This window comes from Gobius niger (assembly GCF_951799975.1).
Source record: "Gobius niger genome assembly, chromosome: 22".
NCBI lineage: Eukaryota > Metazoa > Chordata > Actinopteri > Gobiiformes > Gobiidae > Gobius > Gobius niger.
Window position 1 is genome coordinate 5,662,453 of NC_136873.1, and position 26,556 is coordinate 5,689,008.

The window sequence follows — 26,556 nt, forward strand, 5'->3', positions numbered from 1 at the left end:
TTCGTCTAATTTTTATCATTTTTGGATCAATTTTTTATCACATTTTTGTCACATTTTTGTCATTTTTTCTTCTAATTTTTATCATTTTTGGATCAATTTTTTATCACATTTTTGTCACATTTTTGTCACATTTTTTGTCATTTTTTGTCTAATTTTTGTCTAATTTTAATCGTTTTTGGTTCAATTTTTTATCACATTTTTGTCATTTTTTGTCTAATTTTTGTCATTTTTGGATCAATTTTTTATCACATTTTTGTCACATTTTTGTCATTTTTTCGTCTAATTTTTATCATTTTTTGATCAATTTTTTATCACATTTTTGTCACATTTTTGTCATTTTTTCGTCTCATTTTTATCATTTTTGGATCAATTTTTTATCACATTTTTGTCACATTTTTTGTCATTTTTTGTCTAATTTTTATCATTTTTTGATCAATTTTTTATCACATTTTTGTCACATTTTTGTCATTTTTTCGTCTCATTTTTATCATTTTTGGATCAATTTTTTATCACATTTTTGTCACATTTTTTGTCATTTTTTGTCTAATTTTTGTCATTTTTGGATCAATTTTTTATCACATTTTTGTCACATTTTTGTCATTTTTTCGTCATTTTTTTGTCTAATTTTTGTCATTTTTTGGTCAATTTTTTATCACATTTTTGTCATTTTTTCGTCTAATTTTTGACATTTTTGGATCAATTTTTTATCACATTTTTGTCACATTTTTGTCATTTTTTCATCTAATTTTTGTCATTTTTGGTCAATTTTTTAGCACATTTTTGTCATTTTTTCGTCTAATTTTTGTCATTTTTGGATCAATTTTTTGTCACATTTTTGTCATTTTTTCGTAATTTTTTTTGTCTAATTTTTGTCATTTTTTGTCAAATTTTCCTCTAGTTTGGCTTTACCCAAATCTAAAAGCAAAAAAAAAGTAGCAACAGAGCGACATGAATATAACGTTCGTGTTAACTGTCCACGAGCGCGTCCAGACTCTCCGGGTCCGTCCGCACAATCCCCGCCCTGTGATTGGCTCCCGTCCTTGCGTCACGCCAGGAAGAAAGACGCTGCTGTGGAGAGGCCGTGCACAACAGGAAAAAAAAAATCACCCCCAAAGATTTAACACTAGTCTGGCACGGCACTGGCGCGTCTGAACCCCGCGCGCGCGCTGACACGGCTTTTTACGCACGGGGGACGCGCGTAGTTCGGGCTCCGTGTGAACGCGTTGTGGCCGTTTTTTTTGTTCCTGCGTCTGGACACGGGCTGAGGGACCGAGGAGTCGACGCGGATCGAGCCCCGGAGAGGGGGGTCTCCTGCGCCGGGTTTAAGGGTAGGCTGAACGCGCCTCGCCCCAGACGCTCCACGCTCCGTCTTCCCCCGGGTGTCTATTTTTGGATCTGTGGGATTAATGCGCGTTTGAGAGCGCCTCGTGATCCTCCGCATCAGGTGAGCGGACAAGTTAGCTTCTCCCCGCCGCTCGGATCCGCTATTGGGGAGGCTGAGTGTGCACAGACTCACTGGAGGAGCAGCGGCTAAGTCGGGACCGCAGATTTAAGGCGCTCGCGTTTTTGAAATGGCGCCATCTGTCTAAGTGAATGAACAGTTTTGTGCAACGACACTCACGGGAATAACGGATCAGTTCAATAATGTTTAACTGCAGACCCGGAGCAGAGGCAGATCTACCAGAAAAAGCCAATCCACCGTGATAGTGTGCGATAGTGCGCCCTCTGCTGGTAAAGACAGATATACGACGGTGTTTAGCTCATGTTTTACAGTTGAAATGATTATTATTATTTTATTAAATGTAAACTGTATGTTTTACTCCTTTCATTGTATTTTGTAGGACAGAGCCTTCATTTGTTCAATAAGGGACAGAGACAATAATATTGTGGTAACGGCCATTGCTGGAATCAGTAAAGAAAGGAGAGAACTCATAGGGTTAATAATGTGAGTTTACAGATGCTATAACAAAGTAAAAAGTAACATTTGTACCGTCAGGGTCTTCCCTGTTTTCTAAATTCAGCAGCAAAACAAAAGATCAACACTGACGTCATTAATGTGGAAAAATGTTGTAATTCTGGGCTAATAGTGATAATAATAATACTACGGTCAAAACTAGTCAGGAACAGGGCTGTTCAATTAATCGAAATTCGATTTCGATTACAACAGTAAACGATTACAAAATTAGCATAATCGCAAAAAAAACGATTATAATTTTTTTTTTCAGTATTTTTTTATTTTCATTTTTATTTTTTCCAAAAAAAAATGTTTTCATTTTTTTTTCCTACTTTTTAATTTTTGGATTTTTGTCTTTTTCTGCTGGATTTTTGTAATTTTTTTGATGGATTTTTGTCTTTTTTTTTTTGGATGGATTTTTGTCTTTTTTCTGCTGGATTTTTGTCACTTTTTTGATGGATTTTTTTAAAGGCAACAAATAATCGTTTGAATAATCGTGATTTCAATTATGACAAAAATAATCGTGATTATTATTTTTTCAATAATCGAGCAGCCCTAGACTGGAATGACAAATACAGGCAACTATGTGCCGTTAATAATGGTGCCATAACTTTTTTTTTTTGTCGCTGAGATTAAAAATCTCAAGAGTGTCCAGGCCAAGATTCTTTCAAATTATTATACGGCTCTTCACAACGTAAGTAGAAGCTCCGTTGATTTGAATGGGATTTCCCAACGTTCTACCGGTCATTATTTTCTGATAAAGGACCTCTGAGAAAAATAATGACGCTGCCAATGGCAACGGAGTTGGTGTTTTCATATCACTCCGCCCGTACGTAGCAGCGACACTATCTGTCCCGTCACTGAGAGAGAAGTCGGGGAATCACTCGTGAAGTTAGCGTGAGTCTGACTTTCAACTTACCCAGAGATTCACCACCATTCCTCCAACTGCGCCTTCAGCTTAGCAGCTAGGCTAGCTGCTAGCCTTGCTGCTTCTAGCCTAGCAAAACGTTGCCGAGCAACGCGCAAACTTTTGGGAACTATTTGTCGCGGATGTCACTAAATAAACCTTTCGACCTTCATAAAAGTGTACGAAGTTTATGTTGTGTGTGTTCAGTTGGCAAATGGCCGTATAATAAGCGGGATAATGTATAGAACGCTGGTCATTATCAGGAAAATAAGCACCGACCGGGCGAACTGGACCCCGACGCGAAGCGGAGTGACAAAAACTGTCACATTTTTGTTCAGTTTTTGTCACATTTTTGTTGAATTTTTGTTTAATTTTTGTCACATTTTTGTTCAGTTTTTGTCACATTTTTGTCACATCTTTGTTGAATTTTTGTCACATCTTTGTTGAATTTTTTTCACATCATCACATTCGTATCGTTATCATATTCATATACAATACGCGTCTCACAATAATGACATATCTCAATACATTGTCCGTACCCGCTTTGCTCGATTCACCGTTGTAAACTTTCTTCTGCTCCAGAGCGATGCCACGTCCTGGATCCGACCTTCTCCCATCCACATCCTGAACAGTCCCACTGCATGATGGGAGATTGAGTTCCCGCGGCCCCTGAGGATCATGGGAGACTGATTTTTGGGATCATGGGCGTGTGCCGCGGGAGGAGGCGGCTGCTGGCGGCGCTGGCTGTGCTCTTCGTACCCGCCCTGGCCTGGATCTACCTGTCGGCCGTGGGCTTCCAGGGTACGGACGGAATCTAAGTATTTAAGCCACGATCCCACGTGACGGCCATTTTTGTTTGGTTTCCAGTGAGGTCCTTCTCGCTGACGCCCTTGGAGCCTCTGTCCTCCTCGGCAGCAGAGGGCGCCGGCGAGCGTCAGGCCCTGGAGCTGCGCGTCCGGGCCGTGGAAGAGGAAAACCGCGCCCTGAGGAGGGAGCTGAGCCGGGCTCCCAAGACCCTCGCCAGAACCGGACTCAACCAGGAGCTGAACCAGAGTCCAGACCAGAACCATGAGGTGAGGCTGGAGTGTTTTCAACAGATGTTCTATGATCCCCTCTGTGTCAGGCAAGTTCTTTTGGGACTCTTCCTTTGGCAACGTTATGCGAAAACTTGGGTCAAAATTGATAAGTTTCTCTCTGCACATTGGATTATTGAACCTGCCGCTGACCTCGTGTGTTTTGGGGTGCAGCAGTTCACCCATCTTGACCTTTTGTAGCCGGAAATTATAAAACTGTACACAACACTGCAAAAAGTGCCCTCCTGAAAACAAGGAAAAAAAATCTTAAAATTAGACATTTTCTTGTTTTAAAGGAAAACATTCTGCCAATGGGGTCAGCATTTTTTTCTTGCTAAGAATTATTTTTCCTAGAATATTTTTCTCATCATAAAACAAGAAAGAAACACTAAATTTAAGCAAAATGTCCTCAGAAAATGGAATAATTTAAGGAAAACTTCTTATTTAGTGAATTTAGTGGGTATTTTACTTAAATGTTGCTTGATTTAAGCAAAATGTTCTAAATTACTCACATTTTTGAGCAAAATGTTCTTTTTTTCTTTTTTTTTTTATGCACCAGGTGTCAGGTATTTACAGTGAGTTCATACATTTATAATAATGAAAATAATAGTAAGTAAAATGTTCTAAATTACTCACAATTTTGAGCAAAATGTTCTTAATAAATACTAATATTTAAGACCCGTCTCCATGATGTGGAGCCAGGCTGATGGTCAGAATCACCTGCTGGAGGATTCACCTATTGTACATGTTTTTAGTGGTAGAAATGGGGAAAACATGCTCCACACAGAAAGGCCCCGTCCTGGTGGGAATCGAACCCAGGACCGAGCCGCCCACTTTAAAGAATGGAATGTATTATCTCTCTGTGAGAATCAGTTCTTACATTAAGAGTTGTTGATCTTAGTTTTTCTTAAAATAAGAAAAAATATTCTTTGTCTAAAGTTGAAGAAGATTCAAAAAGTTTTTCTTTCTTGTTACAAGAAAAATTAGCATGTTTTAGCAAATATATCTGAACAAGAAATGGCCACACTGGAAAAAATGAAATCTTATCTTAGACAAAAATGACTTAAAAGTGCTTGAAATAAGACTTTTAATGCTGCTTTTGATACGGTTTTGACTCGTCTTGAAACAAGATTGCCAATGAAACTAGACAGATTTTTCTTGTCTTTGACCATTTTGTCTCATTTCAGGTTTTTTTTGTCTTATTTTACGCAAATTAATGCTTGTTCCATTGGCAATCTTATTTCAAGACGAGTCTAAACCTAGTCAGAATCAGCATCAAAAGTCTTATTTCAAGTACAAATCAAGCTATTTTTCCAAGATAAGATGGCATTTTTTCCAGTGCAGATTTTATTTCCTAAAATAAGATTTTTTTTTCTCAAGAAAACTTTGCTCGGCAAAACATTATTACTTTTTAGGGAAAAAATAAGAACTTATTACTTAAACTAAGACATTTTTTACTTGCTTAGAATCCACTTTTTGCAGTGAAGATATGTATAAACAGGGCCAGATATGGTTGCATTCATTTCAATACCTGTACTTTAAAGATGCAACTTTTTGAGAAAAAAAAAATGGCAAAAAAAATAACCAAAAAAGACCAAAAAATGACAAAAAATGACCAAAAAAATGACACAAAAATAACCAAAAAAAGACCAAAAAATGACAAAAATGACAAAAAAAAATGGCAAAAAAAATGGCAAAAAAAATGACAAAAAATGACAAAAAACAAAACAAAAAAAATGACAAAAAAATGACAAAAATGACAAAAAATATAACAAAAAAGTGACAAAAAAGTGACAAAAAAGTGACAAAAAATGACCAAAAAATAACAAAAAAGAAAAAAAAAAGAAAAGAAAAAAAATGACAAAAAAATGTCAAAAAAATTATAAAATAAATAAAAAATGACAAAAAAAATGACAAAATGTAACAAAAAGATTTTTTTTTTTTTGAGTAAAGCTTTTATTGAAAATCAAAAATCTGAAATCGTCTGTTTTGCAGCTGATCAACTTTACTTTCTTATTTCAAGCGAGATTTACCCTAGAACTGGTGTGAAATGTCCTCAAACAAGCAAAGTAAACTTGGTCCGATCAGGAAAAGTGTCTAAATGAGTGAAAACCGCTCAAAACAAGATACATTTCCTCAATTCAAGTCATTTAAGCCAATGCTTGATATTTACTTTTTGTAGTGCACCCTCTTTTCCGATACCTACGCTAAAACATGTGTCGCCTCAAACAGATCTCAAATCGGACCCGGAGCCAGACCCTGTCCAGGAGTCGGGGCAAGGCCCAGTCCGAGGAGGGCACGGGGGACAGCGAGGCCCTGCGGGGGGGGCTGCGGGGGGCCCACCGGGGGGCCAACGGCTCCGACTGCAGCCAGCAGCCCGTCGTGGACAAGTGTGAGGTGAGAGGTTCACACACTGGTGAGATGGTTTCACGAATGAGCCGGGATCGAGCGCGTCTCTCTCTCTTTCAGACGATCCACGTGGCCATCGTCTGCGCCGGGTACAACGCCAGCCGGGACGTGGTCACGCTGGTCAAGTCCGTGCTGTTCCACAGGTCAGGACCTCCTCGGTTTTCGATTTTCGATTTGTTTTAATGATAAAAACGATAAATGAGGCCTTTCCTGGATGCTGTGGAGGCTCCTCAAATATCCACATGGTCCTGATCGTTTGAATCCCTTATTTTACACTTAAGTTCACAGGATCCTCTTGTCTTGCTGCCGCATGCAGTTCTATTTGTTTGTCCGAGTTGCAATGAGATTGAAATTGTATTAACCTCTTAACTCCCGCCTGAACCGAGAGGATCTTTTTGTTCACGTCATCAGATTTTTGTCCATTTTTTTGGTGGGTATTCAACTCATTTTTGTCATTTTTTTGTCTTTTTGTCTTTTTTGTCAAATTGTTGTATTTTTTTAGCCAAATTTTAATCACATTTTTGTAAAAAAAAAAAAAAATTGTCACATTTTTGTAAAAAAAAATTGTCACATTTTTATCATATTTTCGTCAGTTTTTTGTCATCTTTTTGTCAATTTTTAATCACATTTTTTTCTTTTTTTTTTCTTTTTTTTGGGTCATTTTTTGTAATTTTTTGGTCACATTTTTGTGATTTTTTAATCATTTTTTTTTTTTGTCAATTTTTAATCACATTTTTTGTAATTTTTTTGTCCAATTTTTGTCATTTTTTTTGTCTTTTTTGTCTTTTTTGGTCATTTTTTGGTCATATTTTGTCACATTTTTGTCATTTTTTCGTCATTTTTTTATCAAATATTTGTCACATTTTGTCACAATTTTGTCATTGTTTTTTTTTTCATTTTTTTGTCAAATTCTTGTATTGTTTTGGTTAAATTTTAATCACATTTTTGTAATTTTTTGTCAAATTTTTGTCATTTTTTTTGTCACATTTGTCACATTTTTGTCATTTTTTGTTACATTTTTTTGTAATTTTTTGTCATTTATTGTCATTTTTTGTCATATTTTGTCACATTTTTGTCATTTTTTCGTCATTTTTTTATCAAATATTTGTCATTTTTTTGTCACATTTTTGTCATTTTTTGTCGATTTCTTGTGACATTTTTGTGACATTTTTGCCGCTTTTTCATACATTTTTCGTCACTTTTTGTCACATTTCCATCATTGTTTTCGTCTCAGTTTTGTTGCTATTTTCACACCTTTTTTCCAGAAGCTTTTAGACTGGGGTGAAGCCAAACTGGAGAAAATGTGCTCGGTTCAGGTGGGAGTTAAGGGGTTAATTACAGATATAGCTCTGTATCTGATTTGTTTCCCTGGATGCACTCATGTAGATTAAATGAGCCTAGACTTGACCCCACAAGGCCTGGGAGTCGAACCCAGGCACCACTGACCTCTCCTGTGATCCGTGTGTGTGTCCAGGAGGAACCCTCTGCACTTCCACTTCATCACCGACTCCATCGCACAGAAGATCCTGTCCTCGCTCTTCACGTCCTGGATGGTCCCCGCCGTCAGAGTCAACTTCTACGACGGAGACGAGCTCAAGGTGCACTTCAGCCCGGTTTTAAACAGAAAAAGTTCAGATTTTTGTACTTTGAGCGAGGAATTGCTGTAGCTAAAGGTTTATTCTCGTGGCACATCTCGCATGCATGTGGTCGTCTACTTCTCCACTTTCATTAGGTATTTGTGGCCTACGACTGTGGTTCCCTCTGCCACCCGACAATTAGGGCCCGACCAATATGGATTTTAGGGGTCCGATACTGGAGACGTATCTTTTTCCTCACGTCATCAGATTTTTTTTGTCATTTTTTTTGTCAAATTATTTATTTATTTTTTGTCAAATTTTAATCACATTTTTGTCATTTATTTGTCACATTTTGTCAGTTTTGTCTTTTTTTTTTTTGTCACATTTTTGTCATTTTTTCGTAAATTTTTTGTATTTTTTTTGTAAAATTTTAATCACATTTTTGTAATTTTTTGTCATATTTTGTCACATTTTTATCATTTTTTTGTCTTTCTTTTGTCAGTTTTGTCCTTTTTTCTTCAATTTTTTATCCAATTTTAGTCATTTTTCTGTCACATTTTGTCACATTTTTGTCATTTTTTTGTCACATTTGTATCACATTTTTGTCACATTTTTGTATTTTTTTGTCATATTTTAATCACATTTTTTTGTCATTTTTTGTCACATTTTTGTCATTGTCATGAAAACATGAGGAAAACACGGACAAAAAAACACAACAAAAAATGATAGAAAAGATAATTTAAAATTCAACAAAGATGTGACAAAAATGTGACAAAAATTCAACAAAAATGTGACAAAAATTCAACAAAAATTCAACAAAAATTCAACAAAAAAATTACAAAAATTCAACAAAAATTCAACAAAAATGTGACAAAAAATCAACAAAAATGTGACAAAAATTCAACAAAAATGTGACAAAAATGTGACAAAAATTCAACAAAAATTCAACAAAAATGTGACAAAAATTCAACAAAAATTCAACAAAAATTCAACAAAAATGTGACAAAAATGTGACAAAAATGTGACAAAAATTCAACAAAAATTCAACAAAAATGTGACAAAAATTCAACAAAAATGTGACAAAAATTCAACAAAAATTCAACAAAAATTCAACAAAAAGTGACAAAAAAAAACATACAAAAGGTGACACAACACAGCAACAGCGCGAGGAAAAAGGTCAGTTTTGTGGGTCTTAGCTTTCAAATGAGGTGCTACACAGCCAAAAGAGGACAGAATGCATTTGGTTTAGGCGGGGGGTAACAGGTTAAAATATGTCTTTGTGGAAGTGTCACAATCACGCTCATTTGGGCCGGGCCGGTCAGAGTCCAGGGCTGTTTTTGAGTTTTCCTCCTGGTCCTGGTCCTGGTCCTGGTCCTGGTCCTGGTCCTGGTCCTGGTCCTGGTCCTGGTCCTGGTCTTGGTCCTGGTCTTGGTCCTGGTCCTGGTCTTACCCCTGTCTCGTGCTCTTTCGACAGTCAGAGGTCTCGTGGATTCCCAACAAACATTACTCCGGCATCTACGGCCTGATGAAGCTGGTTTTGACGAAGACCTTGCCCTCCGCTCTGCAGAAGGTCATCGTTCTGGACACGGACATCACCTTCGCCACCGACATCGCCGAGCTCTGGGCCGTGTTCCACAAGTTCAAAGGTCAGAGGTCATCGCACAAACATCAACAAGTACTGACATGTACCTGAAGTCTCCTCAGTGTAGGGCTGTGCAATTAATCAAAATTCGATTTCGATTTCGATAACAACAGTAAACGATTACAAAATTAGCATAATCGCAAAAAATCGATTATTATTATTTTTTTTCATTTTATTATTTATTTTTTTTCATTTTTTTTTTTTTTCAAATTCTTTTTTTGCTGGATTTTTGTCACTTTTTTGATGGATTTTTCTCTTTTTTTGATGGATTTTTGTCACTTTTTTGATGGATTTTTTGTCACTTTTTTGATGGATTTTTGTCACTTTTTTGATGGATTTTTGTCACTTTTTTGATGGATTTTTCTCTTTTTTTGATGGATTTTTGTCACTTTTTTGCTGGATTTTTGTCCTTTTTTTTGCAGGATTTTTCTCTTTTTTTTGCTGGATTTTTGTCACTTTTTTGATGGATTTTTCTCATTTTTTTGCAGGATTTTTCTCTTTTTTTTGCTGGATTTTTGTCACTTTTTTGATGGATTTTTGTCACTTTTTTGCTGGATTTTTGTCTTTTTTCTGCTGGATTTTTGTCTTTTTTTGCTGGATTTTTGTCTTTTTTTGCTGGATTTTTGTCAGTTTTTGCTGGATTTTTCTCTCTTTTTTTGATGGATTTTTGTCCTTTTTTTGCTGGATTTTTGTCACTTTTTTTGCTGGATTTTTGTCACTTTTTTGCTGGATTTTTGTCTTTTTTTGCTGGATTTTTGTCAGTTTTTGCTGGATTTTTCTCTCTTTTTTTGATGGATTTTTGTCCTTTTTTTGCTGGATTTTTGTCACTTTTTTGCTGGATTTTTGTCTTTTTTTGACGGATTTTTGTCATTTTTTTGATGGATTTTTTTAAAGGCAACAAATAATCGTTTGAATAATCGTGATTTCAATTATGACAAAAATAATCGTGATTATTATTTTTTCAATAATCGAGCAGCCCTACCCCAGTGTTTTCATACTGTCTGTGTGTCTGTGCAGCTCAGCAGGTGCTGGGTCTGGTGGAGAACCAGAGCGACTGGTATTTAGGAAATCTGTGGAAGAACCACCGGCCCTGGCCCGCCTTGGGGAGGGGCTTCAATACAGGTACTGCAGCTACTACTATCACTACTACTACTTTTGTTACTACTGCTCCCGCCCTGCACTGAGAAGGGGCTTTAACACTGGGACTAATGACTGTCAGTCCCTTTAGGATTTCAGAACCCTTTGGAGAGTGGGACTGGCTGGAGCGGTGCTTTTCAGCTCCATGTTTCAACTCCTGAGCCGTGCGAGGAAGCGGCTTGGTGCTGACCCGTCTCCTCTCGGGATTTTCGGGTTTAACGTCGGATCTTTCACTCTTTTGTGTCCAGGCGTGATCCTGCTGCTGCTGGATCGTCTGAGGAAGCTGCGCTGGGAGCAGATGTGGAGGCTGACGGCAGAGAGGGAGCTCATGGGGATGCTGTCCACCTCCCTGGCTGATCAGGTACTACTACCGCTACAACTAGTACTACTAGTGCTGCTACTACAACAACTATACAGTATTTATTTGGCCCGAGCTGAAGCTGAAGCACAGACCACATCTGCTCCTCCGCTCTGGAACTCTTCCTCTTCCTGATCCTGGCAGTAGGGGTGGGACTAAATATTGATTTTGTGATACCGTAAATGCTCTAATATAGGCCGGGGCCTTTATTTACTCAAGGGCATCTGGGACCAGGCCTTTATTGGAACCAGGCCACAATTAGAGACAGGCCTTTATTTCTATTTGAGCCAAACGGACGACCAGGAAAACAAAGAAAAACGAGATTTGTGTCCATTTGCACCTAAAATATTAGGTTCATTTATTAATGAACATTTCAAACCCTCTCCCAGCGGCTGGAACATTGACGCCTTTTATTTTGTCGGGACAACAGGAAGTGTTTCGTTGCTGTTAGCGGAGCTTTGACATCAGTGTCACTGCAGGTTTCTGTTTCGTTTTTACCAAGGACCGGATTATTTGTTGTTATCTCGTGTAAAAGGCGAGTTTAGACGGAGCGTTTGTGTTTGTGATCGATCATGAGACTGACCCGAGAGAAGACGAGACGCTCGCGCTGATGGGAGGAGTTATTTTGAGGCGTGAGACTGACCTGCACACGGAGCAGCTGGACGTGCTTTGAAGACGCGATGGAGATTTTATTAAAACCCTGGAGGGTCACGCAACATTTGTTGCCCTGTTTCCAAATATCGTCACAGGAGGTTTGAAAAGTGGCTAAATCTGTGTCAAAGTTACGCTCGGATCAGCTCCTCCACAGCGTCCCCCCTCTCGGCCCGGGTTCCCGTTTGTTACTTCCTGCACGTGAGTTTTCATTTACACCAGTATGAGACAAATTCCTAACATGGGGAATATTTCTACAGCTATAGTTTCTAATAAAAGCCCCGGCCTGTTTTAGAGACCGGCTTTAATTTGCCTCCGCCAGCCGAGAGAATTTACGGTAATTTACTGCATTTACAGACCAACAGAAGGTTTCGTCATCATTGTAGTGTGATATAGACTGGTGCTATGTGATTGAAAAAAGCATAATACCCCCTCTTTAAGCACTTACTTTTAATGATTTGAGTTTTTTAAATTATAAATTAGTTTAATTTGGTTCGGTTGATTTATTCCTTCTGAAATAAGACTGTGTTTATCTAGATGTAAATGAAGAGAGATGCCACTGTGTGTTCACTGCAAAAAGTATTGAACTAGATCAGTATAAACATCTCAATTTGAGCATAATAATTCAAATTTGAGTAGTTTTGACTAGTTAAGAAGTTGTTGGGCATTTGTCCTGGATTATTTCACTTGTTCTGAGATGTTTCTGACTCGTTTCGACACATTTCATCCTTATTTCAGGTCATTTTCTTTGCCAAAGGGGCAAGAAAATCGCTCTTATCTCATTGGCAATTTTACTTTCTTATTTCAAAGCGAGATTTACCCTAGAACTGGTCTGAAATGTCCTCAAACAAACAACCAGAACAGCCCTTGTAAATGGTAAATATTGTTGTTTTTGTTTATTGTGTATTTGTGTGTTTTCTTCAGGACATCTTTAACGCGGTGATCAAGCAGAACCCCTTCATGGTCTACCCGCTCCCGTGTTACTGGAACGTGCAGCTGTCGGACCACACGCGCTCCGAGAAATGCTACAAGGACGTCTCCGACCTGAAGGTGAAGAGAAATCCTTAAAATCGTTATCGCTTTTACGCCGTCTCAACCGGCTGTTCTAAGTAACTCTTGCCCCTAGAGGCCATAAGCGCAACTGCAGGTGTCGTAGCAAGTTGCGATTTTTTAACTTATTAATTGTCTTGGAGAGTAAATACTACGCTGACAGAAAAGGCGAAGGGACAGAGGGATATTGTGCATCCGATTATACAATGGAGATCTTTTTTTTTTACTCAAACTTGGCTGTAAATACTGTTTAACCCCTTAACTCCCACCGGAACCGAGCACTTTTTCTCCAGCTTTGCCCCCAGTCCAAAAGCTTCTGGAAAAAAGGTGTGAAAATAGCAACAAAACTGAGATGAAAACAAGGATGAAAATGTGAAAAAAGTGAGAAAACATTGACGAAAAGTGACAATTTTTTTTACAAAAAATGACAAAAATTTGACAAAAAATTGAAAAAAAATGGACGAAAAAGTGACAAAAAATTTGCTAAAAAGTTTGAAAAAATGGATGGAAAATTGAGAAAAAATGGACAAAAAATTTACAAAAAAATGACAAAAATGGACAAAAAATGGACAATAAAGTGAGAAAAAATTGACAAAAAATTGAGAAAAAAATGGATGAAAAAGTGACAAAATTTACAAAAAAATTACAAAAAATTGGCAAAAATGGACAAAAAATGAACAAAAAAGTGAGAAAAATTTGATAAAAAATTTAGAAAAAATTGATGAAAAAGTGACAAAAAATTGACAAAAAATGGAGACAAAATTGACAAAAAAATTGACAAAAAATTGAGACAAAATAGACAAAAAATTGAGAAAATAAAATGGATTAAAAAGTGACAATTTTTTTTTTTAAAAATGACAAAAATTGACAAAAAAGTGAGAAAAATTTAACGAAAAATTGAGAAAAAATTGGTGAAAAAGTGGCAAAAAAGTGAGAAAAATTTTACGAAAAATTTAGAAAAAATTTATGAAAAATTGACAAAAAAATGACAAAAAAATGACAAAAAACTGACGAAAAAGTGAGCAAAATTTGTCGAAAAATTGAGGAAAAAATTGACAAAAAAGTGATGAGAATTTGACGAAAAAATGCGAAGAATTTGACGAAAAAGGTACAAAAATGAGATGACTGCCCAACAGAAAAAGTAGTTTTGTAGATCTTAGCTTTCAAATGAGGCGTTACACTGGCCTACAGGATTTGGGTAAAGCTGAACTGGAGAAAATGCTCTCGGTTCAGGCGGGAGTTAAGAGGTTAATAAACAGGATTTATGCACAGAAAAAGTATTTTGGGGGTGAATTCTGTCCCTCAGCGCCCCCTAACTAAAACATCTTCCCACTTCTCTGATCCCACCCTGCTCTGCAATGAAACTATAACTCCCCCTGCAGGTGATCCACTGGAACTCCCCAAAGAAGCTGCGCGTGAAGAACAAGCACGTGGAGTTCTTCCGAAACCTGTACCTGACCTTCCTGGAGTACGACGGGAACCTGCTGCGGCGGGAGCTGTTCGGGTGTCCCAGCGAGCCGGACCTCAACACCGAGAAGGTAAGAGAGTCCCGCCCCCGCCAGGGTTCTCCGGTGAAAGCTGACCCCCCCCCCCCCGTGTCTCCGTCCTCAGCTGCAGAGGACCCTGTCGGAGCTGGACGAGGACGACCCGTGTTACGAGTTCAGACGGGAGCGCTTCACCGTCCACCGCACTCACCTGTACTACCTGCACTACGACTACACGCCCTCGCCGGACCGCACCGACGTCACGCTGGTCGCGCAGCTGTCCATGGACCGGTACGGCCCGGGTTAGACCTGGGTTAGATTTGTTTTAGAGTGGGGGTGACTCACAATAATTAATGTTGACTAAATACTAATGCCGGGATTTTTTAAAGCATCTGTATCCTGCTATTTTAGCCAGTCCAAAGTTAAGTATAGGCATTTATATGATATATTGTACCTCTACCACTATGGAGCACTCGTTTTTGTGATAAATATAAGTATTTTCTGGAGGTATTTTTCAAACCTGGAAGACAAAACGCTTCGATTCAGTTAACTCCGCCCCCTCTCTCCGCTCATACTTTACCGTAATATAAATAAACAGCAATAAGTGAAATTGCTTCACGATGCAGTTATAAGGAGTTGACATCTGCAACACAGCTTCATAAATGGCTAACACACATGCTAATATGCTAACACACAAGCTAATATGCTAACACACAAGCTAATATGCTAACACACACATGCTAATATGCTAACACACATGCTAATATGCTAACACACACATGCTAATATGCTAACACACACATGCTAATATGCTAACACACATGCTAATATGCTAACACACAAGTTAATATGCTAACACACACATGCTAATATGCTAACACACATGCTAATATGCTAACACACATGCTAATATGCTAACACACATGCTAATATGCTAACACACAAGCTAATATGCTAACACACACATACTAATATGCTACCACACACATGCTAATATGCTAACACACAAGCTAATATGCTAACACACAAGCTAATATGCTAACACACACATGCTAATATACTAACACACATGCTAATATGCTAACACACAAGCTAACCCGCGTTTGGATTGACTCACCGCTCTGGTCCATCGCTGTTTACATTATGGGATTCGCGTTGGTTATAAAAGTGAATCCATCCTTCACCAGAATCCTTTGATTCTGGTGAAGGTTCACCAAACATCCATCAGTGACAGTCACAGAAAACAATATTTTGGCTGATAGTCGCCGAATCCCGGAGAAAAAAAACAACTTCTGACGGGAGTGGCCTCTTCTTTAGGAAGGTTGAATCATAGACTGTATATAATCCTGTCCACGTAGCCAAACGCGCTTCTTTTTCTCCGTGACATTATCGTTAGGTAAGAATAAAGAACAGGTGTGTCCAGAGTAGGTTATAACGAGCTCCATCTTCTTCATCTTCGTCAAACTTGTTTATTCACACAGTTAAGTCGGCATTAAAGGGATGTTTCAGGATTTTTGACATAGGGCCTCATTTCCTAGTTATCCAGGGTGTTGCTAATTTCTGGAGATATTTTTTGTTGTTGTAATTTATGCAGTTCTTATGTTTGAAGAGTTTCGTGGCGCTAGGCTAATGCAAGGCTAGCGCATTTCTATGGTATCAGCTAGCCTGCATTAAAAACAGTCAGAGCACCTGAGGCAAATCACTTGTAACGCCAGACTAACCATATAAATGTCTGTGTCCATAGAATAATTTTAACCCTTTTGTATTTAAAAGACTTTATATTTGAGCAGCATCAGCTTCGTGGTTGTATAAACTACGCGGTGGCGGAGTGATCTGCTAGAAAATAGTCCCTCAAAATGCGATCTTCCAAAAATTATTCTAGACCGGCCCTGGTCCTGGTTGGGTCCCGGTTCAGCCGTGTCCTCCTCTCTTGCAGGCTGCAGATGTTAGAAGCCATCTGTAAGCACTGGGACGGTCCCATCAGCCTGGCCCTGTACCTGTCGGACGCGGAGGCGCAGCAGTTCCTGCGTTACGCCCAGGGCTCGGAGGTCCTGCTGAGCCGCGCCAACGTCGGGTATCACATCGTCTACAAGGTGACGCCTTTTAGCTGCTCAGGACCTAATGAGCAAGAACATCAGTCTTTTATGTCACAGATTAGACTGCTTCTACTGTGGAAGCTTCTGTACTGCGCCCTCTGCTGGACATGTGTGGAATAGTAGTGAGCATTCTGGTTATTTTATTCATTCTTCTTCTCCTCCTCCTTCTCCTCCTTCTCCTCCTTCTTCTTCTTCTTCCTTCTCTTCTTCTCCTTTTCCTTCTTCTCCTCTCCTCCTCCTTACCTCCTCCTTCTTCTTCTTCTTCTTCTGCCTTACCTCCTCCTCTTCTTCTTCTTCTTTTTCTCCTTTTTTTTCCTCCTTTTTTTTCTCCTTCTCCTCCTTCCCCTCCTCCTTACCGCATTCTTCTTCTTCTTCTTCCTCCTCCTCCTTTTTCTTCTTCTTTTTCTTCTTTTTTCTTCTTCTTTTTTTTCTTCTTCTCCTCCTTCTTCCCCTCCTCCTTACCACATTCTTTTTCTTCTTCTTCTTTTTTTCTCCTTTTTTCTCCTTTTTTTTCTTCTTATTCTCCTCCTTCTCCCTCCTTACCTCCTCCTCTTCTTCTGCCTTACCTCCTCTTCTTCTCCCCCTTCTTCTTCTTCTTCCCCTCCTTCTTCTTCCTCCTGACCTCCTTCTTCTTCTGCCTTACCTCCTCTTCTTCTTCTTCTCCTTCTCCTCCTCCTCCTTCTTCTTCTGCCTTTCCTCCTCTTCTTCTTCTCCTCCTTCTTCCCCTCCTCCTTACCGCATTCTTCTTCTTCTTCCTCCTCCTTTTTCTTCTTCTTTTTCTTCTCCTCCTTCTTCTTCCTCCTTCCCCTCCTCCTTACTTCTTCTCCTCCTCCTCACCTCCTCCTCTTTACCTCCTTCTTCTTCTTCTCCTCCTTCTTCTTCTCCTCCTTCTTCTTCTCCTCTTTCTTCCCCTCCTTCTCCTCCTCCTCCTTCTTCTTCTTCTTCTGTCTTTCCTCCTCTTCTTCTTCTCCTCCTTCTTCCCCTCCTCCTTACTTCTTCTCCTCCTCCTCCTCCTCCACCTCCTCCTCCTTACCTCCTTCTTCCTCCTCCTTTCCTTCTTCTTCTCCTTCTTCTGCCTTTCCTTCTTCTTCTTCTTTTTTATTCTTCTTTTATTTTTTTCTTCTTCAAAACTCCGCCCAGGAAGCGAGCTAGAGACTTGCCTTTTTGTTTTTGTTTTTTTACACACTCTGGAATTTGTGCTCCACAATCCGCCGTCCGGATTAAAATCGTCTCGCGGGCCGAAATTGTCCAATGAAAAACTGTGCGTGTCTCTATGAACTGGACCTAAACGAATCCTTTCCCAGGAGGGACAGTTCTACCCCGTCAACCTGCTGCGCAACGTGGCCATGAGGGAGGTCCAGACGCCCTACATGTTCCTGTCCGACATCGACTTCCTGCCCATGTACGGCCTCTACGAGTACCTCAGGTGAGCCAGATGCCCTCCCACGCTCCGATAGATGGGGGTCGGGTCAATGGCCAAACTCCTTTTTTTTTAGAGCTGTTGATTTCTGTAAGTCTTTAGCTGGCACTCTAGGGTTCTTTCTTATAGGGCTGCTCGATTATTGAAAAAATAATAATCACGATTATTTTTGTCATAATTGAAATCACGATTATTCAAACGATTATTTGTTGCCTTTAAAAAAATCCATCAAAAAAGTGACAAAAATCCAGCAAAAAAGTGACAAAAAACCAGCAAAAAAGTGACAAAAATCCATCAAAAAAGTGACAAAAATCCATCAAAAAAGTGACAAAAATCCATCAAAATAAGACAAAAATCCATCAAAAAAGTGACAAAAATCCATCAAAAAAATGACAAAAATCCATCAAAAAAGTGACAAAAATCCATCCAAAAAGTGACAAAAATCCATCAAAAAAATGACAAAAATCCATCAAAAAAGTGACAAAAATCCATCAAAAAAGTGACAAAAATCCATCAAAAAAAGACAAAAATCCATCAAAAAAGTGACAAAAATCCATCAAAAAAGTGACAAAAATCCATCAAAAAAGTGACAAAAATTCATCAAAAAAGTGACAAAAATCCAGCAGAAAAAAGAGAAAAATCCATCAAAAAGAAAAGACAAAAATCCAGCAAAAAAGTGACAAAAATCCATCAAAAAAGTGACAAAAATCCAACAAAAAAAGACAAAAATCCAGCAAAAAAGTGACAAAAAACCAGCAAAAAAGTGACAAAAATCCAGCAAAAAAGTGACAAAAATCCATCAAAAAAGTGACAAAAATCCATCAAAAAAGTGACAACAATTCATCAAAAAAGTGACAAAAATCCAGCAGAAAAAAGAGAAAAATCCATCAAAAAGAAAAGACAAAAATCCAGCAAAAAAGTGACAAAAATCCATCAAAAAAGTGACAAAAATCCAACAAAAAAAGACAAAAATCCAGCAAAAAAGTGACAAAAAACCAGCAAAAAAGTGACAAAAATCCATCAAAAAAGTGACAAAAATCCATCAAAAAAGTGACAAAAATCCATCAAAAAAGTGACAACAATTCATCAAAAAAGTGACAAAAATCCAGCAGAAAAAAGAGAAAAATCCATCAAAAAGAAAAGACAAAAATCCAGCAAAAAAGTGACAAAAATCCATCAAAAAAGTGACAAAAATCCATCAAAAAAGTGACAAAAATCCAACAAAAAAAGACAAAAATCCAGCAAAAAAGTGACAAAAAACCAGCAAAAAAGTGACAAAAATCCATCAAAAAAGTGACAAAAATCCATCAAAAAAGTGACAAAAATCCATCAAAAAAGTGACAAAAATCCATCAAAAAAGTGACAAAAATCCATCAAAAAAGTGACAAAAATCCATCAAAAAAGTGACAAAAATCCATCAAAAAAGTGACAAAAATCCAGCAGAAAAAAGACAAAAATCCATCAAAAAAGTGACAAAAATCCAGCAAAAAAGTGACAAAAATCCATCAAAAAGAAAAGACAAAAATCCAGCAAAAAAGTGACAAAAATCCAGCAGAAAAAAGACAAAAATCCAGCAAAAAAGTGACAAAAAAACAGCAAAAAAGTGACAAAAATCCAGCAAAAAAGTGACAAAAATCCAGCAAAAAAGTGACAAAAATCCAGCAGAAAAAAAGACAAAAATCCATCAAAAAAAAAGACAAAAATCCAGCAAAAAAGTGACAAAAAAACAGCAAAAAAGTGACAAAAAAACAGCAAAAAAGTGACAAAAATCCAGCAAAAAAGTGACAAAAAAACAGCAAAAAAGTGACAAAAAAACAGCAAAAAAGTGACAAAAATCCAGCAAAAAAGTGACAAAAATCCAGCAGAAAAAGACAAAAATCCAAAAATTAAAAAGTAGGAAAAAAAATTGAAAACATTTTTTTTTTTGAAAAACAAAAAAAGAGAAAAAAAAGAAAATTGAAAAAAAATAATTATAATCGATTTTTTTGCGATTATGCTAATTTTGTAATCGTTTACTGTTGTAATCGAAATCGTAATCGAATTTCGATTAATTGAACAGCCCTACTTTCTTACCTCATTGAGTGTTCTTGCTTGCAAAATCGGAAGAGGAAGACCTTTTTTTAGAACTTCTGAATCCAGAGACTGTTGTTCTCATCAGTCATCAATCACAGCACTAATTCACATTGCATTTATTCCGTCTCTGCACATGGTTCTCGAGACTTGGTATCATGAGAAAATGTTGAAACCCTTGGCAGTCACGCTAAGAAATGTCTTATGTGGCCCAAACCCTTCCCACACTGCAAAAAGCATTTAACTAGATCAGTATAAACATCTCAATTTGAGCATAATAATCCAAATTTTAGTTGTTTTGATGAGTTAAGAAGTTCTTGGGCGTTTGTCCTGGATTATTTCACTTGTTCTGAGATGTTTCCGACTCGTTTCGATACATTTTGTCCTTATTTCAGGTCATTTTCTTTGCCAATGGGGAAAGAAAGACAAAAAATGACAAACAAATGACAAAAAAATGACAAAAAAGACAAAAAATGACAAAAAATGACAAAAAAAAATAAAAGAATAATACAAAAAAATGACAAAAAATGACAAAAAATGACAAACAAATGACAAAAAAATGACAAAAATGACAAAAAATGTCAAAAAAATGACAAAAAATGACAAACAAATGACAAAAAAATGACAAAAAAATGACAAAAAATGACAAAAAATGACAAAAAAATGACAAAAAAACGACAAAAAAAATTACAAAAAAATTTACAAAAAATTAAAAAAAAATTACAAAAAATTACAAAAAAAATTACAAAAAAATGACAAAAAAAGAAAGATCTTAGCTTTCAAATGAGGTGTTACACTGGCCTACAGGAGCATTTTCTTCAGTTCAGCTTTACCCAAGTAAAGCTGAACTGAAGAACATGCTCTCGGTTCAGGCGGGAGTTAAGAGGTTAAAAAGGTTCCAACTTCCATGTGTAACAAGATTTTTTTTAAAGCTTTTAATGAAAATCAAAAATCTGAAATCGTCTGTTTTGCAGCTGATCAATTTTACTTTCTTATTTCAAGCGAGATTTACCCTAGAACTGGTCTGAAATGTCCTCAAACAAGCAAAGCAAACTCGGTCCGATCAGGAAAAGTGTCTAAATGAGTGAAAACCGCTGAAAACAAGATACATTTCCTCCATTCAAGTCATTTAAGCCAATGCTTGATATTTACTTTTTGTAGTATCCAGAAATGGTCCTGGTTCTTCACACCCCTCTGCTCTCTCTGTCTGCAGGAGGTCTGTGTTGCAGTTGGACATGTCCCACAGTAAGAAGGCCCTGGTGGTCCCTGCCTTCGAGACACTGAGGTACCGACTGTCCTTCCCCAAGTCCAAGGCCGAGCTGCTGTCCCAGCTGGACATGGGGACGCTCTTCACGTTCAGGTATCACGTCTGGACCAAAGGCCACGCTCCGACCAACTTCGCCAAGTGGCGCACGTCGACCACGCCGTACCGCGTGCAGTGGGAGCCCGACTTTGAGCCGTACGTCATGGTCTCCAGTTCGACTCCCGAGTACGACCGCCGCTTCGTGGGTTTCGGCTGGAACAAGGTGGCCCACATCATGGAGCTGGACGCACAGGTGAGGAAAAGCACGGAAAAAAACAACAGAAAATCCAAGACACATAACTACATTCACTGGTCGATATTTTAACCCTCCTGGATGTGTCGAAGTTTGGTGGGAAAAACATTTAATTTTTTGTAACTTTTTGGTCATTTTTTGTCATTTTTTGTCAAATTTTGTAACTTTTTTGTCACATTTTTGGTCATTTTTTGTCAAATTGTGTAACTTTTTTGTCATTTTTTGTCAAATTTTTGTCAAAATTTTTGTCATTTTTGTAACTTTTTTGTCATTTTTGGTCATTTTTTGTCAATTTTTTGTCATTTTTTGTAACTTTTTTGTCATTTTTTTGTCAATTTTTTGTAATGTGTTTTTTTCAATTTTTTATCACTTTTTTGTCATTTTTTGGTCATTTTTTGGTAAATTTTTGGTCATTATTTGTCAAATTTTGTAACTTTTTTGTCACATTTTTGTCCAATTTTTTGTCATTTTTGTAACTTTTTTGTCATTTTTTCGTCAATTTTTGGTAATGTTTTCGTCAATTTTTTATCACATTTTTGTCATTTTTTAGTCATTTTTTGTCATTTTTTGTAACTTTTTGGTCACTTTTTTGTCATTTTTTTGTCAATTTTTTGTAATGTTTTTGTCAAGTTTTTATCACATTTTTGGCATTTTTTGGTCAATTTGTCATTTTTTGTCAAATTTTGTAACTTTTTTGTCACATTTTTGTCCAATTTTTTTGTCATTTTTGTAACTTTTTTGTCATTTTTTCGTCAATTTTTGGTAATGTTTTTGTAATTTTTTTATGACATTTTTGCCATTTTTTCGTCAATTTTTTATCACATTTTTTTTTATCACATTTTTTTTGTCAAATTTTTTTTTACTTTTTCGTCACTTTTTTGTCATGTTTTCGTCCATTTTTTATCAATTTCTTGTGACATTTTTGCGCTTTTTTGTCACTTGAATGCATCACAGGCAGCGTGTGGAGGGGAGTGAGGGGTGTTGGATGGGGGTACAGAGCAGGGCTTACTACTGACACCTACTGTTTTACTGTCAGTGCCATTTCATAAGCACTGACATCTCTCTCTGCCCAACACAACTTTATTGAGTCTGTGTGTAAGTCCTGTGAAAACAAATATTATGCAAAAACAACGTCAATAAAGCAGTAACTATATAAAGCAGCCTTTGAGATGATCACACACTGATGCATTTGTGGTTTATTGTGGACTTTTCATCAACAATGAGCTGTAGGCGATTGTAACAAGCTAACGGGGCTAACCTGGAATAACCATCGTCCACTGGCACAAATAATAGTCCTTTATTCGGACACATGGGCTGGATATGTGTTTAAATACTAGGGAGATCCTTGTGTAGATTGTGTGTATAGCTATAGTTGAAGATCCATTAACACATTACACATTAAAATTCGTCACAGGGACTGAGTTTAAACCAAGTTTCACAACTTTCAGAGAGGAAAACTGTCCCTTCACTATAAAAAATACCTACCAGCCTGACATTTTATAACTGTTTAAAAGGCTTTAAAACCCGTGTTTGGGGATAAATGTCTGCTTTTACCATATACTAAAGGACAAAGCACATTTTATTCCAATGACAGAAAATAAAAAAAAATCAGGGATAGCTCCTTTAAAGGGGCTGGATGCAAGTTGGCCATTTTACACTCACTACTGCCACCTCAGGCCATATGCGTAACTGCAGCTTCTATATTAACCTCGTGCATAACGGCAATTCAGACCCGAAGTGACACCTTTTTTGAGCGACAGTGCAGGATTTTAGAGGCAGATCTGAGCTCATTCTACACATTAGGACATGGCTGGAGCATGTAGGAGGAAAATACTTGGTTTTAACATTTTTAAACTCCCTATAGTCCCTTTAAGGCAGGGGTGTCCAAACTTTTTTTCATGGGGGGCCGTATATTGAAGCGTACACGGGGTTAAGGGCCGTGGATCAGTAGTTAGTGCCGCAACACCTTCGACTAGCAGAGGTTTAAATTGGGTTAGTGCTAGATCGTCTGCTCCGGAGGGACAGTCTGCTGTGAAAACGTGAGATATCATGACACAAATTAAGGGTTAGGGCCAAGGAAATGGTTCACCTCTTAACTCCCGCCTGAACCGAGAGGATCTTTTTCCTCACGTCATCAGATTTTTTTTCCAAATTTTTTTTGTTGGGCGTTCAACTCATTTTTGTCACATTTTTGTCAATTTTTTATCATATTTTTTGTCATTTTTTTGTTACATTTTTGACATTTTTTTATCACATTTTTGGTCATTTTTTCGTCACATTTTGTCACATTTTTGTCAATTTTTTATCACATTTTTTGTCATTTTTTCGTCACATTTTGTCACATTTTTGTCAATTTTTTATCACATTTTTTTGTCAATTTTTTGTCAATTTTTTGTAATTTTTTTGTGACATTTTTGTCATTTTTTCGTAAATTTAATGTCAATTTCTTGTGACATTTTTGCCACTTTTTCCATCAATTTTTCGTCACTTTTTTGTCACATTTCCATCATTGTTTTCCTCTCAGTTTTGTCGCTATTTTCACAGCTTTTTTCCAGAAGCTTTTGGACTGGGGTAAAGCCAAACTGGAGAAAATGTGCTCGGTTCAGGTGGGAGTTAAGGGGTTAACCTTAAGGATTAGGATTATTTGTATTTTTAGACAAACCAACTCATAGATCTATACAAAATCACAGCAGACCGTCCCTCCGGAGCACACGATCTAGCACTAACCTTTAAATCAGGGGTTCTCAACGTGGGGGTCGGGACCCACTAGGGGGTCACGAGACAAATTTGGGGGGTCGCCAGAGCATATAGATAAAATATATATTGTAATATTATTATTATGGTGTCGTAGCGTACATGTTATTTTACCAGGGTGCCATTATTTGTTCTAAATTTAATTCATTTTTGTTTTAGCCATTGTTATTCTTTGTTTTTTAAGAGTTGTATAGGTTAACCTCTTAACTCCCGCCTGAACCGAGAGGATCTTTTTCCTCACGTCATCAGATTTTTTGTTCATCACTTTTTGGTTGGGTGTTCAACTCATTTTTGTAACTTTTTCATCATTTTTTTGTCATTTGTTGTCACATTTTTGTACATTTTTTATCACATTTTTATCACATTTTTGTCATTTTTTTGTTACATTTTTTTTTCACATTTTTGTAATTTTTTAGTCACATTTTGTCAATTTTTTGTCATTATTTTGTTATTTTTTTCGTCATTTTTTTGTCAATTTCTTGTCACATTTTTTGTCATTTTTTTGTTATGTTTTTCGTCAATTTTTGGTCAATTTTTTTTGTCACATTTTTGTCACATTTTTTTCACATTTTTGTCATTTTTTTGTCATTTTTTCATCATTTTTTCATCAATTTTTCGTCACTTTCTTGTCAATGTTTTCTCACTTTTCTGTCACATTTCCATCATTGTTTTCGTCTCAGCTTCTTTCCAGAAGCTTTTGGACTGGGGTAAAGCCAAACTGGAGAAAATGTGCTCGGTTCAGGCGGGAGTTAACGGGTTAATGTCCCTGTTTTTCCCATGGTCTGACCCGGGTGGGGGGTCACGATCCTAATTAACTGTTATAATGGGGGTCGCGGCTCTAAAAGGTTGAGAACCACTGCTTTAAATTGTGCCCCATACCTCTATTTAAGCTTCAAACCGTCATGCCAGCTCAGTCTCGCAACGAAATGTAGTTTTTGGTTAGAATTGTATAGAATTATTACATTTCAAATAAAAAGGTCCATCTCTGGTGATGTGTACCGATACAGCAAGAGGCCGAGGGCCACCATAAATTGGTCTGAGGGCAGCATTTGTTTTGTTTATTATCGTCCTAGAACTAAACCAGGTCTAACCCAGGCCCCCAAAACCCTCTGTGTGTTTTTCCCAGGAGTACGAGTTCGTGGTTCTGCCCAACGCCTACATGATCCACATGCCCCACGCGCCCAGCTTCGACATCACCAAGTTCCGCTCCAACAAGCAGTACCGCGCCTGTCTGCAGACGCTGAAGGAGGAGTTCCAGCAGAACATGTCCCGGCGCTACGGCTTCGCGGCGCTCAAGTACATGACGGCGGACAACAACAGCTAGCCGCCGCCGCCGCCACGCCGAATTTGGAACGCAGAGAACATGTTTACGGAAGATTTCTCACGTCGACACATTTTGAATTTAGTTTGTCACTGAATTCCCCTCTTAAAGCCGTCCTAAACTAATCCGTTTGCTGGCCCAGAATTGTTGCATTCCCATTTTCACTTACATTTGTCCCACAGAGGTACAGAGGAATGTTTACTTTGAATTTTGACCTATTGGAAGGTTGAAAACGTATGCATTCACGTTTTAACCTCTTACCACCCGCCTAAACCAAATGCATTCTGTCCTCTTTTGGCTGTGGAACACCTCATTTGAAAGCTGAGACCCACTCAAATGATCTTTTTCCTCGCGTTGTTGCTGTGTTGTGTCACCTTTTGTATGTTTTTTTTTTCTTTCTTTTTGTTGAATTTTTGTTGAATTTTTGTTGAATTTTTGTTGAATTTTTGTTGAATTTTTGTTGAATTTTTGTGACATTTTTGTTGAATTTTTGTTGATTTTTTGTTGAATTTTTGTGACATTTTTGTAACATTTTTGCTGAATTTTTGTCACATTTTTGTCACTTTTTGTTGAATTGTTGTCTTTTTTTTGTTGATTTTTTGTAATTTTTTGTTGAATTTTTGTTGAATTTTTGTCACTTTTAGTTTAGTTTTTTGTGATTTTTTGTTGAATTTTTGTCGCATTTTTGTTGAATTTTTTTTGGATTTTTTTTTATTTTTGTTGAATTTTTGTCACATTTTTGTTGTGTTTAATTCCTTGCATTTTTTGTGGCTATTTTGGTGTTTTTTCCCAAGAAGCTTTTTGATCAGGGTAAAGCCAAACCGGAGAAAATGGGATCCGTTCAGGTGGGAGTTAAGAGGTTAAAAAGTTAATTTTGAATTGAAAATTGCAAATAATATACTGTCTGACAAGGACTGAAATTCCAGGACAAATATATGTCAAGTATAAAAATCCACGGACGTTTTAAATTCAAAATCTGAAGACACAATAATCTTCCATACACCTTTCCTCATGGGGACGATACGCACAAAACTAAGACTGTTGCTCACTGTTGACCATAGACACTGTACGGTGCATGAAGAGGTGGGCTTGTGCTG

General features: G+C 37.4%; 1 protein-coding gene across 1 annotated transcript; it reads left to right on the forward strand.

Moving 5' to 3' along the window:
• Positions 1–1,360: 1,360 nt before the first annotated feature.
• large1 (LARGE xylosyl- and glucuronyltransferase 1) lies at positions 1,361–25,473 on the forward strand. The gene is made up of 16 exons (XM_079581344.1): positions 1,361–1,444; positions 3,444–3,662; positions 3,729–3,934; positions 6,167–6,331; positions 6,404–6,486; positions 7,818–7,941; positions 9,395–9,566; positions 10,580–10,684; positions 10,948–11,060; positions 12,633–12,758; positions 14,141–14,296; positions 14,370–14,533; positions 16,179–16,335; positions 17,643–17,764; positions 21,042–21,384; positions 25,265–25,473. Exons 2-16 carry the CDS (start codon positions 3,563–3,565, stop codon positions 25,460–25,462), a joined length of 2,334 nt encoding a protein of 777 aa, XP_079437470.1. The 5' UTR covers positions 1,361–1,444; positions 3,444–3,562; the 3' UTR covers positions 25,463–25,473.
• Positions 25,474–26,556: the final 1,083 nt, after the last annotated feature.

Excerpts from the sequence above, each read along its gene's own strand:
- large1 (XM_079581344.1), top strand. The coding sequence starts at position 3,563 with ATGGGCGTGTGCCGCGGGAGGAGGCGGCTGCTGGCGGCGCTGGCTGTG. Across the intron at positions 9,567-10,579 it reads CGTGTTCCACAAGTTCAAAG|CTCAGCAGGTGCTGGGTCTG; the intron begins GTCAGAGGTCAT and ends GTGTCTGTGCAG. Across the intron at positions 16,336-17,642 it reads GGTATCACATCGTCTACAAG|GAGGGACAGTTCTACCCCGT; the intron begins GTGACGCCTTTT and ends ATCCTTTCCCAG.